General features: G+C 41.1%; 1 protein-coding gene and 1 non-coding gene across 4 annotated transcripts in view; one reads left to right on the top strand and one right to left on the bottom strand.

Annotated features, from left to right (window-relative positions):
- NVL (nuclear VCP like) overlaps positions 1-16,803 on the top strand; it is a 97,519-nt gene that overhangs the window by 21,462 nt on the left and 59,254 nt on the right. For 2 of the 3 annotated variants that reach the window (XM_030936717.1, XM_030936718.1), the window contains exons 6-12: positions 733-1,005; positions 4,212-4,344; positions 4,566-4,642; positions 5,567-5,701; positions 8,743-8,844; positions 12,790-12,907; positions 15,046-15,190. In XM_030936717.1, coding sequence (XP_030792577.1) covers positions 733-1,005; positions 4,212-4,344; positions 4,566-4,642; positions 5,567-5,701; positions 8,743-8,844; positions 12,790-12,907; positions 15,046-15,190 — 983 coding nt within the window. The remainder of the gene's footprint in view (positions 1-732; positions 1,006-4,211; positions 4,345-4,565; positions 4,643-5,566; positions 5,702-8,742; positions 8,845-12,789; positions 12,908-15,045; positions 15,191-16,803) is intronic. The other variant, XM_030936719.1, reaches the window with a different exon arrangement.
- Positions 3,475-3,581, bottom strand: LOC115899357. Its single transcript, XR_004059084.1, has one exon. It is a non-coding gene; the product is annotated as a U6 spliceosomal RNA (small nuclear RNA).

Genomic DNA, 16,803 nt, shown 5'->3' with positions numbered 1-16,803 from the left:
TCTCGAACTCCAGGCCTCAAGCAGTTTTCCCAGTTTGGCCTCCCAAAGCGTTGGGATTACAGGGCATGAGCCACCACGCCTAGCCCCAATTTTGATTTAATGGAATAATAGTGACTCTCATTGGCAACCAGCTCATTTTCATACTTCTTTAGTGTATTTTTTTTAGAAGCAACCATACTTACTTATTTTATTTAACCACCAATTATGAATTGGTTTTTCATTGGAACGAAGTCTTTTTGAATAGTAAATGCTTGTTTGCAAATCATCTTATTGTGAACACCCATATATTCTTTTCTTTTTTTTTTTTTTTGAAGTGGAGTCTCACTCTGTCACCCAGGCTGGAGTGCAGTGGCGCGATCTCGGCTCACCGCTTCTGCCTGCCAGGTTCAAGTGATTCTTCTGCCTTAGCCTCCCAAGTAGCTGGGATTACAAGTGCCTGCCACTGTGCCCAACTAATTTTTGTATTTCTAGTAGAGACAGTGTTTCACCATGTTGACTAGGCTGATCTTGAACTCCTGACCTCAAGTGATCTGCCCACCTCGGCCTCCCAAAGTGCTGGGATTACAGGCATGAGCTACTGTGCCCAGCCTAACACCTATATATTCTGATTATAAATGTTCTGAGAGAAGTTGTTAAAAAACAAAATAAAGAAAACATTACTATAGGCAGTACAACTTTTATGAGTACCTACTGAGTAATTTATGCTTAAATTTTGTTTTATGTTTCTGCCAGTCAGCAAATCACATGAACAGTTCCCTGCTGTCTTTGTATCGAAAAGGAAATCCTGATTCTGTTTCAAATACTCCTGAGATGGAGCAAAGAGAAACCACCTCTTCACCACCACGGATAAGTTCCAAAACAGGCTCTGTTCCCTTGAAGACCCCTGCCAAAGATTCTGAGGGAGGATGGTTTATTGACAAAACCCCAAGTGGAAAGAAGGACAGTTTTTTCTTGGACCTATCAGATGAGAAAAGTGATCCTAAGAAGTCAATAACTGAGATACAGGTATTTTTGTAATGAAATTTTAGCCCCATATCATCGAAGTACATTTTGACCTTTTAATTGAATACAGTATCAAGCAGATACTTGTGCTTTGTGGAAGACATAAGAACTTTGAAATATATGGAGAATTTGATCACATCGCGCTACTTGCCATTCTTTCTATCCTAGTCTAAGCCTTTTCTTGTTCTTGACTTAATTATTGAAACAGCCTTCCAGCTGGAGTCTGTGTCCTTTCTTGTTACCCTAGTTTATTCGTCACACTGAGATAGCTTTTTTTTTTTTTGAGACTGGATCTGGCTCTGTCACCAAGACTGGAGTGCAGTGATGTGATCTTGGCTTACTATAACCTCTGCCTTCTGGGCTCAAGCCGTCTGCAACCTCAGTCTCCTATGTAACTAGGACTACCGGCGTGCACCACCACACCTAGCTCACTTTTATATCTTTTCTAGAGATGGAGTTTTGCCGTGTTGCCCAGGCTGGTCTTGAACTCTTGGGGTCAAGGGATCCACCCGCCTCAGACTCCTAAAGTTCTGGGATTATAGGCATAAGCCATCACATATTATCATTCTTCTATTTAAAACCCTCCAGTGGCTTCATTCAGTCTCAAATCCAAAGGCCTGTGACAGCCACTAAAGTCCTTCATGATTTGGCTGTCTGGCTTTCTCTTCAGTTTCATCTCCTACCACCCTTTTAGGTATGTGAATCTATTTCCTCAGCTGTAAATTTTACAAACTCTTAAGTACAAATCAAGTGTTTCCCGTGAAAATTTAGTGTCCAAATTGATATGTGCTATTAACTTAAAGTGTACATTAGACTTTGAAGACTTACTAAAAAATATAGAATGTAAAACATCTCATTAATAATTTTTTATATTGACTGTTGAAATGATAATATTTTGGATATACTGGGTTAAGTAAAATAGATTATTAAATGAATTTCGTATGTGACTCACATATTCCTCATGGACAATGATGCTTCAACTGGTTTCTAAGAACCAAGCCCTTTGATTTGGCAGAACCTTTCCCCTTTTGATTTATTAATAGGGCTGTCCAAATCTCTTTGCTTTAATTATCCGTGTCATCCATCTATAGAGAACATTGTTATGGTGGGCAAGAACTCGAGTCTTAATGCTGAATTACTTTTTTTGGTTTGAGACGGGGTCTGCCTTGTCACCTAGGCTGACATAGTACAGTGGCATGATCACAACTCACTGTAACCTCCACCTCCTGGGCATAAGCCATCCTCCCACTTCAGCCTTCCAAGTAGCTGGGACTACAGGTGCCCACCACCACACCTGGCTAAGTTTTGTATTTTTTGTAGAGATGGGGTTTGGCCATGTTGCTCAGGCTGGTCTTGAACTTCTGAGCTCAAGTGATCCACCCACCTCAGCCTGAATTATACTTTAAAAATTTTTTTTTTGGCTGGGCGTGGTGGCTCACACCTGTAATCCCAGCACTTTGGAAAGCCGAGGCGGGCGGATCACAAGGTCAGGAGATTGAGACTATCCTGGCTAACATGGTGAAACCCCATCTCTACTAAAAATACAAAAAGTATTAGGAGGCTGAGGCAGGAGAATGGCGTGAACCCAAGAGGCGGAGCTTGCAGTGAGCTGAGTTCGTGCCACTGCACTCCAGCCTGGGCGACAGAACGAGACCCCATCTCAAAAGAAAAAAAAATATTTTTTTAAGAGTTGGAGTATTGCTGCATTGCCCAGGCTGGAGTGCAGTCACTTTTCGCAGGCATGATCACAGAACATTATAGCCTCGAAACCCTGAACTCAAGTGGTCCTTCTGCTCTCAGGTAGCTGGGGCTACAGGTGTGTCCCAGTGTGCTTGGCTGAATTTGTTATGACTGTCAAAGCAACTCTATAGTCATATTTAATTTAGTGAATCATCAGCTGTCAGATGAAGACAACTATGTAGAAGACTCAGTGAGAAATAAAAGGCAAATACCAGTGTCCTTAATCAAGGAGCTCACGATTCAGAGAGAGAGACAGAGATAAGTAAATCACTCATACAAGGCAGATTATGCTAACTGATAATAGTTGCAAATGCAGTGTCCTGGGAATGTGAAGACGAGGTTAAATCTAACTGAAAGAGGGCCTTGCAGTGTGTCTCACGCCTGTAATCCCAGCACTTTGGGAGGCTGAGATGGGCAGATCACCTGAGGTCAGGAGTTCGATACCAGCCTGGCCATCATGGCGAAACCCCATCTCTACTAATAATATAAAAATTAAGTGGGCGTGGTGGTGGGCATCTCTAGTCCCAGCTACTTTTGGGAGGCTGAGGCAGGAGAAACGTTTGAATCTAGGAGGCAGAGTTGCAGTGAGCTGAGATCACGCCGTTGCACTCCAGCCTTGGTGACAAGAGCGAAACTCTGTCTCAAAAAACAAAACAAAACAAAAACCTCTAACTGAAAAAATCTGGAAAAGAAGTGGCATTCAAATGTTAAGATTTCTTTTTTCTTTTTTTCCCCCATATGGAATGCTTCACAAATTTCCATGTCATCCTTGCACAGGGACCATGCTAATCTTCTTTGTATCATTCCAATTTTAGTATATGTGCTGCCAAGGCCAGCACCAAATGTTAAGATTTGAATTGAGCTTTAAGGGCATGAGGAGAAGGACATTCCCAATAGACACCATCTTTGAGCAAAGAGATTGGTAATAGTTAACAGAGGTCAAAGTGCTAGGGCAGGAATTAATTTTCTTTACAATGCCCCTCTGTAAAAAATAAAACAGAGCCTGGGAGGCGGAGCTTGCAGTGAGCCGAGATTGCGCCACTGCACTCCAACCTGGGCGACTGAGCGAGACTCCATCTCAAAAAAAAAAAAAAAAAAAAAAAAAAATTGGCCGGGCGCGGTGGCTCAAGCCTGTAATCCCAGCACTTTGGGAGGCCGAGGCGGGTGGATCACGAGGTCAGGAGATCGAGACCCTCCTGGTTAACACGGTGAAACCCCGTCTCTACTAAAAATACAAAAAACTAGCCGGGCGAGGTGGCGGGCACCTGTAGTCCCAGCTACTCGGAGGCTGAGGCGGGAGAATGGCGGGAACCCGGGAGGCGAAGCTTGCAGTGAGCCGAGATCACGCCACTGCACTCCAGCCTGGGCGACAGAGCGAGACTCCTCCTCAAAAAAAAAATAAAATAAAATAAAACAATTATTGGCATAGAATTTGAAGCATGGCATATTTAAATTTATTTTCTTTTCAGGGTTCAAAAGATTCTACTCTTTTGGAGAGTGCTATGAAACGGAAAGGCAGGCTAAAGAATAAAGGAAGCAAAAGGAAGAAAGAAGATCTTCAGGAAGTAGATGGAGAAATTGAAGCTGTCCTGCAAAAGAAAGGTAAGGTGTGAGTCTTGTTGATGGCAGTGGTCGTGTTTGCTGTGAGAGAAACATCATTCTGTTCCAAGCTGTTTTGCTTGAGGGACCTTCTATGTACAGAAATGTTTATTAGAAAATGTTTCTATATTGAATGTACCTTTGTTTACTTAAAGACTATTCATTATAATTATGAGTTACTACTGAATCATTAATCTTTTCATCTCCTCATTTTTGTTTACCAGCTAAAGCCAGGGGGTTAGAATTCCAGATCTCCAACGTGAAGTTTGAAGATGTGGGAGGCAATGATATGACATTAAAAGTTAGTGCAAATTCTGAATTTTACCTCAAATGGATATATTACTAATCAGTTATGAAAAAAAAGCCTACCTCTTTGTTTCTAATATGATCTGAGTATAGAAAAGGAAACTGGGAAGGTTGAGAAGGGCAAACCTGACCTGTACCCTTTAGGGCGTTGCAGGAGAAAAGATGCATACTATTTTGAACTTTTCTATTATTTTGATTATAGTATATATATATAAAGATCCATGTTTTTTAAAGATCCATGCTTTATAAGTAATATTGTCTTAATAGTACTAATAGTAATGGTAACTATTTATTTTTTATGTTTTTGTTTTTGTTTTGTTTTGTTTTTTGCTTTGTTTTTTTTTTTTGTTGTTGTTGAGGAGTGTAGCTCTGTCACCAGGCTGGAGTGCAGTGGCGTGATCTCAGCTTGCTGCAACCTCCGCCTTCCAGGTTCAAGCATTTCTCCTGCCTCAGCCTCCTGAGTAGCTGGGATTATAGGCACACGCCGCCATGGCCAGCTAATTTTTGTATTTTTAGTAGAGACAGGGCTTCACCATGTTGGCCAGGATGGTGTCGATCTCCTGACTTCGTGATCTGCCCACCTCAGCCTCCCAAAGTGCTGGGATTACAGGCATGAGCCACCATGCCCGGCTGTAATGGTAACTTTATTTTTAATGCCTATTCTTTTTCATCGGCCATGTTCTTTAACTTTGCATTACATCCTCAAGGTACATAATGTTACAGTTTAGGAAATAGCTCCTCAGAGAGGTTATTGCTGAAATCACACAGTAGGTACCAGAGCCAGGATTCAAACTCTGGTCTAAGTTTAAATTGTATATTCTACCTATCTGTTCCATTTTGCTGCTCCGAAAAATAGGACATTTCATTCTACTTTGATTCTTCTGTCTTGAAAGACGTCTTTGTGCTTATCCTCTGCTAGGAGGTCTGCAAGATGCTCATACACATGCGTCACCCGGAGGTGTACCACCACCTGGGCGTCGTGCCCCCTCGTGGAGTTCTCCTTCATGGGCCACCAGGCTGTGGGAAGACTTTACTTGCACATGCAATTGCTGGGGTGAGGCTTGCTGACACTTGTTTGCTTTTGCTGTTTTTGTTGTTATTATTTGTTTTTGTTTTTTCTCTTTGGTCAACGTAAACCAGACATGGCATTCTTCAGGAAGAGAACATAATCATTGGAACTGATCCCTTTGTTATCATGCTGATATTATTTGTGGTATTTATTAATTTAGTTTATTTATTGTTTCTCAGAGCAACTTGAGGGTTTTTTTTTTTTTTTTTTTTTTTTGATGTATGTAATTGTTTATATGGCAAGAGTTAGGTAGAAAGTAAAATAATACAGTTCTTTTTTTTTTTTTTGGAGACAGACTTACTCTGTCGCCCAGGCTGGAATGCAGTGGCGTGATCTTGGCTCACTGCAACCTCCGCCTCCCAGGTTCAAGCAGTTCTCCTGTCTCAGCCTCCCCAGTAGCTGGGACTACAGGCACATGCCACCACGCCCGGCTAATTTATTACATTTTGGTAGAGACAGGGTTTCACCCTGTTGCCCAGGCTGGTCTTGAACTCCTGAGCTCAGGCAATCCGCTCATCTCAGCCTCCCAAAGTGCTAGGGTTACAGGTGTGAGCCACCGCACCCAGCCATAATAATACAGTTTTAAACAAACCTTTTTATTAACACATAGCTTACATTTTAGTTACTTCGCTTTCCCTTTAACCCAATACTTATTTTATTTTACTTATTTTTTTGAGACAGAGTTTCACTGTCGCCCAGGCTGGAGTGCAGTGGTGCAGTCATGACTCACTACAGCCTCAACCTCCCAGGCTCAAGTTGTCCTCCCACCTCAGCCTCCCAAGTAACTGGAACCACAGACACACACCACCACGCCCAGCTAATGTTTTTGTTTTTTTAATAGAGATGGAATCCCCCTATGTTGCCCAGGCTGGTCTTAAACTCCTGGCCTCAAGCAGTCCTCCTGTCTCAGTCTTCCAAAGTGCTGGGATTACAGGCATGGGCCACAGCACCTGCCCTCCCAGTGGTTCTTAGGAGCAGTAAAATAAGAAAATTAGGGTTATATTATTTTCCATAGAGCTAAATTTATTCAAAATTTCTATTTAGAGTCATGTTCTTCTACTTTTTAGTTTTAAAATAATTCTTTCTAAAATGGTAATAATAGACACTTACTTTGTGAAATTAAAAGTTTGCAATCTTATTTTAACCCTCTCAGATTTTTCAGAAACTGTAGGTGGCAGTAATGTAAAATATCCTTCAATTAGAAAATAGCATGCTTGCCGGGCACAGTGGTTCATGCCTGTAATCCCAGCACTTTGGGAGGCCGAGGCGTGGGGATCATCTGAGGTCGGGAGTTTGAGACCGGTCTGACCAACATGGAGAAACCCCATCTCTACTAAAAATACAAAATTAGCCTGTAATCCCAGCTACTCAGAGACTAAGGCAGGAGAATCGCTTGAACCAGGGAGGCGGAGGTTGCGGTGAGCCAAGATCACGCCATTGCACTCCAGCCTGGGCAACAAGAGTGAGACTCCATCTCAAAAAAAAAAAGAAAAAGAAAAATAGCATTTTATACCAAGCACTAATACAATAATGTTCTGTGAAAGAAAATCATTTGTAAAGGGGGACTTGATTGGTTTGCTTCATTTTTGTTGAATAATTCCATTACATGACTACGGCATGCCAGACTTTGGAATATAGTGTTAAGTACCACAATCCTAGTTCTGATATGAGAGAGACATTAAACAGTCCTTCATATAAATAAATGCTGTACGTAATAACAACTATAATAAGTGGAAGACAAGAAGTGCAAAATGCTATGTGGTATGTTGGGATTCCCAAATTAGAGTTGGATTCAAGGAAGGTATGGTTTAGGAAGTGAAATTTTAAGATAAGCACAAGAATGAGAGAACAGTAGTATCTCTTCTCTCTCTCTTTTTTTTTTTTTTTCCTTGAGACAGATTTTCACTCTGTTGCCCAGGCTGAGTTCAGTGGCACGATCACAACTCATTGCAGCCTTGACTTCTCAGGCTCAAGTGATCCTTCTGCCTCAGCCTCGCAGGTGACTGGGACTGCAGGCATGCATTAGCATGCCTGGCTAATTTATTATTTTTTGTAGAGGTGGGGTCTCACTGTGTTGCCCAGGCTGGTCTCAAACTCCTCTCAATGTTTTGGAATTACAGATATGGGCCTCCACACCTGGCCTCTTCTTAAAGAGTCTCACTCCTCTGACTAGCAACTGGCTACTTTCTGGGTTAGGATTTGGAGAAATACTGGCAGGATGTGTGGGAAACATCTGTGTCACAACCCTTGTATTATCTCCTCAGCAGATGGGTAAGAATTGTTTTGATAGGCCAGGAATGGTCACTCCTGTAACCCCAGCACTTTGGGAGGCTGAAGTGGGAGGATTGCTTGAGGCTAGGAGTTTGAGACCAGCCTGGGCAACATAGTGAGACACAGTCTCTCCAAAAAAAAAAAAAAACAAGAATTGCTTTGGGTCAGCCCTAAGTGGGGGTAACATATCTCTTGAGAGTCAAGACCCTTTATTCAGAAAAGAGAACATAATTTTATAGTGACATGTATAAAATAAAAACAAGTTAAATGTGTTTGCATTAAACCATTGATTTTTTTTTTTTTTTTTTTTGAGACGGAGTTTCACTCTTGTTGCCCAGGCTGTACTGCAATGGCGTGATCTTGGCTCACCGCAACCTCTGCCTCCCGGGTTCAAGTAATTCTCCTGCCTCAGGCTTCCCGAGTAGCTGGGATTACAGGCATGCGCCACCATGCCTGGCTAATTTTTGTATTTTTAGTATTAAGATGTAGTTTCTCCATGTTGGTCAGGCTGGCCTCGAACTCCCGACCTCAGGTGATCCACCCACTTCGCCTCCCAAAGTAGTGGGATTATAGGCCTGAGCCACCGTGCCCTGCCAGAACTATTGATTTTCAAATAGTGTTTTTCACTGAGCCAACATAAAAAGATGAGGTTCCTCAGGAAACTAGCCATTTTAAAAATTTGAGGGGACTGAATAAAGAAAAAGTAGGGCCATTAAAATTTGAATATTTGGTTATTCTTTTATGTGTCTGCATAGGAACTTGACCTGCCGATTTTGAAAGTGGCTGCTCCAGAGATTGTGTCTGGAGTATCCGGAGAGTCTGAGCAGAAGCTGAGAGAACTATTTGAGCAAGCTGTGGTGAGTCAGTTAATGACTAATGCCAGGTGGTCAGATGCTACCAGCTTATATTAGAGATCCTGCTTTTTCTGATGCTAGTATTTGTTAAGCCACTCACTGGCCATTCTTTTATTAATATAAACATGGTAATTTGCTATGCATGATGGCTAAATATTTAAAGTAGATTTAGTGATACCCACTGTTGGATAAATAACCCTTTTCATTTGAAATCAAACATAAATATAATTGGTGAGAAATTCTGGCCTGTCATACTGTAGTCATATGTTGAAAATATATTATCCTTATGATATTTTCCACTCACTTTTACTTTCCTCAACTTAAGTTTAGCCAAAAAAAAAAACTTGTAAGCAATGTAAAAATTGTTATTTAGGATATTATTAAAGCAACTATAAAAATGCCAGAGTAAATTCTGTCATTCCTTACTAGTAAACTAGGGCAATAGTAATATCCAAATCTCATGTGGCTATTGAGAGTATTAAATGAGAGAATTCTTATAAAACCTTCGATATGGTGCCTTGCACACAGCACAAGCCCTGTAAATATTAGCTGTAATATTATTCACACTTGAACAAATATCACTGTGTTTAAAACTAAAAAATGGGGAAAAGTTTAATTTTATGTCATTATTAGCACTGACAATATATAGTGGCTGATGAACATCCAGTACAACTGCTAGATGCCTGTGTGAAATTAGAAGAGAAATTATATTTAAGCAGTAATTGAGAAAAAAACATTTTAAATAACAAGAATGGGTAGGCCATCTACTTAGTTATTGTGTGGGCTGACATTGAAAAAGCTGTGGGCAACACTAGGAGGATAAAGAGGAAAAGGGTGGAAAGGGCAGGGTGCAGAGCAAAGCTGAACTTTTTCAGGTGCTGCCTGTTTTCCAAAACGCAGTGGATTCCATTGTTAAATTGTCAGGGATAGCCAGAGACAAGTAGTAAATTTTGTGTGTATGGTAAACATGATGAATAAGGATAAGAGACAAATGGCATCTTTAGGTTGTTAGTTCTGTGTTTAAACCTCTCACTAAACCAGTACTGAGCCAGTACAGTACCTCACAGTAGATGCTCAGTAAATATGTGGCCTGGCACCCCGCTTTTCCTGGTCCCCTCTTCCGCAATGAGAATGAGTACAGTAAAGCATGTGGATCAGAGAACAAAAAGGTGAAATCCAATCAAGTGATACTTGGTTGAAAACTATGCTTTCTTTAGGCCACATTCTGATGACCATCATTTATTCTTTTTTTTTTTTTTTACCCCATTCAACTTTCCAGGTCACTGACAAGTACTGATGTGCTTGTTTTCTGATGCTTTTGGCCCCTGTAATTTTACTCCTTTGTAACTGGGTAATATATCTAGCAGTCATAGGCATCTTTTGCAAACATTGTCATAAGGATGATTAGGGAAGACAGCCAGCTAGTGATAGGCTAAATATCTTTCCCTTTAAGATGTGGTGGTTCCCATGGTTTTGAGATACCTTAAGTGACGCTGACAGCCTTACTTAGCATAATCACTGTTAGATTGTAAATCTAGATAATTTTCTTCAATTTTTTTCATTTTAACTGATCCTTATCTCTTTTTTGTGGTAAAATATATATAACAGAATTTACCATTTTAAACATTTTTTTAAGTTTTTGTAAATTATTTAATTTCTTCCATGATGATTTAGAGGGACTATCTTCAAACCAGTACAGATACTTCATAAATAATACCTGGCTGTTTTCTAACCAGTTGAGTAATTTGTTGCACAATAAGCCACTTCACATCTTTCAGCAAGAAATACATTAAATTTTAATAGTAAAGACATTACACAACGAATTAGGACAATAATTTAAATTTGCTTTAAGTGTTTCTTTGGGGGAGAGGACACTACACTTTTACTCAATGAAGAGAAACATTTTTACAGTCCAGAGGTCTTTTATTTTTTAACACCTATTATGCCATGAATTCACAGGGAAGAGGTTCCAACAGCTCAGGCTCCTTCCTTTTGGTTCTCAGAGTGCACTTCTCTGGGTGGAGCACGCTGATGCTTTCCCTTTTGCTTCTTTTTTCTGATCATTTTCCTCCACACGTTTCAGAAAGTTATCTCGGCTCTTAGAGGGAGTGCTTAATGTGCTCAATACGCACATTGATTCTCATACATTGATTATTTTCTTGGCAAGAATCTTGCCCTTAACTTGCTGCTTTACAACAATGCCAGCAGCATGCTGGATAACGTTATAAACTCTTCCACTTTTGCAGTGGTAACACTTGTGGGACATTCCTTTTTGAACAGTACCCATTCCCTTGATGTCTACAGTATCACATTTCTTCCTTTCCTTTCCTTTTCTTTCTGACAGAGTCTTGTTCTGTCGCCCAGGCTGGAGTGCAGTGGCACAGTGTCGGCTCACTGCAATCTCCGCTTCCTGGGTTCAAGCAATTCTCTTGCCTCAGCCCCCCAAGTAGTAGGCATGCACTACCCACCAGGTAATTTTTTTTTTTTTTTTTTTTTTTTTTTTTTTTTTTATGAGATGGAGTCTCTCTCTGTTGTCCAGGCTGGAGTGCAGTGGCGTGATCTCAGCTCACTGTAACCTCCGCCTTCGGGGCTCAAATAATTCTCCTGCCTCAGCCTCCCGAGTAGCTGGGATTACAGACATGCACCACCACGCCCGGCTAATTTTTGTATGTTTAGTAGAGATGGGGTTTCGCCATGTTGGCCAGGCTGGACTTGAACTCCTGACCTCTGGTAATCTACCCGCCTTGGCCTCTCAAAGTGCTGGGATTACAGGAGTGAGCCATGGCGCCCAGCCTACAATATCACATTTCTTATAGATTTGCATATATATAGCCAAAAGAACAGCTCCATGTTTTCTGAAAGGCTTAGAGAACAACTATCAGGTGCCTCTCCTCTTTCCCTTTGTGTTCATCATTTTGGTTAATGACTGGCAGATGGCAGTTCCAACTGAAAAGGCCATTTTAAACATTTTTAAGTGTACAATTCTGTGGCATTAAGTACATTCATATTGTTGTGTAATCATTACCCACATCCATTTCCAGAATGTCTTCATGTTCCCACACAGTAACTCCCCATTCCTCTCTCCCACCAGTCCCTGGCCACCACCACCATTCTACTTTTTGTCTCAATGAATTTGACTACTCTCGGTAGCTGATCCTCACCTCTTAACTTATTCTTTCTGAACCGTATCTAGTTTATTTCTTAAAAACAAAACAAAACAAAAAGCTGGAGGTGATCTTTACACTGATGTATTAGAACTTTACCATCCTTCCTTATTCAGTGTAGCCTTTAAAATAAGCTTCTGGTACTTTTAAGTGTGGATGCTGGGAAAGTTCTGGAGATGGATAGTAGTGACGTTTACACTACAGTCTGAAAATATTTAATGCCACTAAACTATATACCCAAAGTGGTTAGAATGGTAAATTTTATGTGTATTTTTCACAGATTTTTTAAAAAGCTTCTGGTGCTTCTCCAATTTCCTCTTATAGCAAATTATAGAGAAAGGCTTGGAGATTCTTATGTTGGTAGAAACCCTCATAAAGTTTCTAGTAAGCTTGGTTTTGCTAATTTAAAGTTTATAAACTTGTTGTCTTAATTTTTTTTTCTGTGTATATGCTTATCCAAAATCATTGTTTCTGTTTCATAGCATAGCAAATGTATCTAATTTACAAAAGAATTTCAATAGATTTATCACAAAACATGCATTGATGGAGAGACTATGAATGTGTAACCCTATCTGTGGTCCCTTACTGTGTACTTTTAATCATCTTGGTTCTATTAAGTCAGATAAAAATAAGAAGTAATACATGTGAACTGCCTTTTTTAGGGTTATTCTTTTGGCAAATGATCCTTGACCTTTAAGATTTTTTAAAAAACGTTTATGCTTAACTGTGCTTCAGTATAGGGGATGTATTTATGGTTGTCTTTTTGTGATATTTTTATTTCTAGTCAAATGCACCATGTATCATTTTCATTGATGAAATTGATGCTATTACCCCTAAAAGAGAAGTTGCTTCAAAAGATATGGAACGAAGAATTGTAGCCCAACTCCTAACCTGCATGGATGGTTAGTTTAAAATAATAAATTCATTTTAAGAGAATAAATTTTTTAAAATAGTGTAATTAATACATGAAGATATAAAATAATATTCAAATAATAAATATCAAATAGTGTAAAAAAAAAGTCATACTGGGCACAGTGGCTCATGCCTGTAATCCTAACACTTTGGGAGGCTAAGGTCGGAGGACTGCTTGAGCCTAGTAGTTTGAGGCCAGCCTGGGCAACATAGCAAGATGCTACCTCTAAAAATAAATAAAAAGAAATAGCACTTGTTTTGTGTACACAAGAAAATTTGAAGTATATTTTATGTTTCTGGCATTAGCAAGTTGCAGGTTGCTTCTTCTTCTGATTAGTGGATTGATTGATTGATGAGATAGAGTATTGCTGTGTCACCCAGGTTGGAATGTAGTGGCACAATCACAGCTCACTGCAGCCTTGACCTCCTGGGCTCAAGTGATCCTCCCATTTAAGCCTCCCAAGTAGCTGGGACCACAGGTGTGCACCAGCATGCCTGGCTTTTTTTTTTTTTTTTTTTTTTTTTTTTGAGATAGAGTCTCTCTCTGTTGCCCAGACTTGAGTGCAGTGGCACGATCTCAACTCACTGCAACCTCTGCCTCCTGGGTTCAAGCTGTTCGCCTGCCTCAGCCTCCTGAGTAACTGGGATTACAGGTGCGTGCCACCACACCTGGCTGATTTTTGAGACAGGGTGTTGCCATGTTGTCGAGGCTGGTCTTTTTGTGATATTTTTATTTCTAGTCAAATGAGGCAGGTTGATCACTGGCCTCAGCCTCCTAAAGTGCTGGGATTACAGGTGTGAGCCACTGTGCCTGGGATTTTTTTTTTTTTTTTAAAGACAGTCTTACTATGTTGCCCAGGCTGGTCTTGAACTCCTGGGCTTAGTCTTTCTGCTTCAGCCTCCCAAAGTGCCGGGATTCTGTTTCATTTTTATCTAAAATGTTCTTGTTATGTCTTTGAGGCCTGTATTCTGAGAAAAAGCTTTCATGGCTTCCTGCTGGCTAAAGAACACACTGTATAAATTTATACATGATTTCATGATTTCCTTGTGATTTCATCTTACTACTTTCTTGTTACCTGTGAGGGAAAATAACCTCAGACTCCCTGCTGTTCAATCCTGGTTCAGTTGAGAGAAATAATACTTAGGAAAGGTAAGATTTAAGCCCTCAGTTTTGTCTGTTCCTAGAAATACATTCCTAGATTAAGCCCGAACAGCTGAAGACTATTTTGTATTCCCCTGCTCGAATTAATTTTATCAGTCTATTCTGAGCCACACACCTCAGCATCCTCCCCAGCCTCCCTGTTGTCCTGCTCACCTTGCATGGATTTGGCATGCATGCTCGACCCTCTGTGCTTTCACTCATACTCTTCTACATAGAATTCCATTAACCTATATATCTACTTGTTAAAATTCTGTTTACCCTTCAAGCCTTTTCTGAAATGTTACCACCTCCATGAACCCTCCCTTATTCCTCAGTTGGAATTCATGATGTCTTTTCTTGTATTACCATGGTGCTTTGTTTATATCTGTTATTATACTTCACAAAATTTGTCTGATGCCATTTTTTTATTTACACACTCAATGTTTCTCAGTAGATTGTGAACTGCTGAGGACAGAGTTTGTATTTTATTTATCCTCCTCATACCTTTTACATATTTGACATTTAATAAATGTTGATTTTGGCTGGGCGCGGTGGCTCAAGCCTGTAATCCCAGCACTTTGGGAGGCCGAGACGGGCGGATCACGAGGTCAGGAGATCGAGACCATCCTGGCTAACATGGTGAAACCCCGTCTCTACTAAAAATACAAAAAACTAGCCGGGCGAGGTGGCAGGCGCCTGTAGTCCCAGCTACTCAGGAGGCTGAGGCAGGAGAATGGTGTGAACCCGGGAGGCGGAGCTTGCAGTGAGCCGAGATTGCGCCACTGCACTCCAGTCTGGGCGACAGAGCGAGACTCCGCCTCAAAAAAAAAACAAAAACAAAATAAATAAATAAATAAATGTTGATTTTATATGTACGTTGCTGTCAAAATCTGTAGTACTTTCTCTTTAACCATGAAATGATTTCTGTAACCATTATTGCCCTCAATGTCAAGTGCTTTGTTCACCACTCTTTCTCTGTCTTAATAGATCTGAATAATGTGGCTGCTACAGCCCGGGTCCTAGTTATTGGAGCTACTAATCGACCAGACTCGTTAGACCCTGCTTTGAGACGTGCAGGAAGGTTCGACCGAGAAATATGCCTAGGTATCCCAGGTGAAGCATGCAGAGAAAGGTATATTCTTTTTTTTTTTTTTTTTTTGAGACGGAGTCTCGCTCTGTCACCCAGGCTGGAGTGCAGTGGCCAGATCTCAGCTCACTGCAAGCTCCGCCTCCCGGGTTTACGCCATTCTCCTGCCTCAGCCTCCCGAGTAGCTGGGACTACAGGCGCCCGCCACCTTGCCCGGCTAGTTTTTTGTATTTTTTAGTAGAGACGGGGTTTCACCGTATTAGCCAGGATGGTCTCGATCTCCTGACCTCGTGATCCGCCCGTCTCGGCCTCCCAAAGTGCTGGGATTACAGGCTTGAGCCACCGCGCCCGGCCGGTATATTCTTATAGAATGAAGTTTGTATGCCACTAAGTCATCTTAACTGAATGGTTTGAAAGTAAGAGGTGAGAAATACCATGTAGCCTTTTCTTTCTCTCTCACTTTCTTTTTGTACCAATTAAATTGATTTGGAAAAGGAGAAGCCCACATTAAGAAAATGATTTATGATTGAGTGCAGTGGCTCAGGCCTGTAATCCCAACACTTTGGGAGACTGAGGCAGGAGGATCACTTGAGACCAGGAGTTTGAACCTGGGCAACATAGTGCGACACTGTCTCTACAAAAAATCAAATTAGCTGTGCACACACCTGTAGCCCTAGCTACTCAGGAGGCTGAAGCACAGGAGGATTGCTTGAGCCCAGGTGTTCGAGGCTGCAGTAAGTCATGATTGTGCCTCTGCACTCCAATCTGGGTGACAAAGGGAGGCCCCACCTCTGTAAAAAAAAAAAAGGGGGGAAGAAAACAATTTACTCATCAGTAGGATAATTGTTTTTCAGAGGTAGTAATGGACTTATGTATCCCTACTCATTTGTCTAGTCTTACTAACAATGGCTTGCATTCTTTAGTTGGCTGACCAGATTAGTGGCAATGTCTGGAGCTATGGAATACAGCAGAGCCATTTGGTCCACATACAGGTTAAATCTGAGTACCATACTTTCACCTATTGTACTAACCTGTGTGAGACCACAGGTCCTGTTACCAGTAATGAAATGGCGGCCAGACAGTTGAAAGCTGTTTGCTGCAGCACCAGCCTTTCCTAGTAATTGAGCAAATGAATAATGTCCATAGAGCAAATAAACATCCACCAATAACCAGAAATATAACTTCATAATCAAGACTATCTCAGGAAGCACTGTTGAGGTGGTAGAGTGGAAATCGAGGTAAGAAATGTTCTGAAATATTAGGCCAGGTGTGGTGGCTCACACCTATAATCCTAGCACTTTGAGCGGCTGAGGCGGATGGATCACCTGAGGTCAGGAGTTCGAGACCAACCTGGCCAACATGGTGAAACCCCGTCTCTACTTAAAATACACAAAAATTAGCCGGGCGTGGTGGTGCACGCCCATAATCCCAGCTACTCAGGAGACTGAGGCAGCGGAATTGCCTGGGAGGTGGAGGTTGCAGTGAGCTGATGTCACGCCACTGCACTCCATCCAGCCTGGGTGACACAGCAAAACCCTGTCTCAAAAAAATTAAAAAAAGTATTTAATGAGGAAGGGGTGAACTGAAGATGAAGATCTTGGTGAGGTCCAGGAACAGTGTGGGAGTAATAGCGAGTATTAGCACATATAAGCTCAGAC

This window comes from Rhinopithecus roxellana, chromosome 8, assembly GCF_007565055.1.
Source record: "Rhinopithecus roxellana isolate Shanxi Qingling chromosome 8, ASM756505v1, whole genome shotgun sequence".
Classification (NCBI taxonomy): Eukaryota; Metazoa; Chordata; class Mammalia; order Primates; family Cercopithecidae; genus Rhinopithecus; species Rhinopithecus roxellana.
This window is presented reverse-complemented; position numbering and strand designations above follow the sequence as displayed.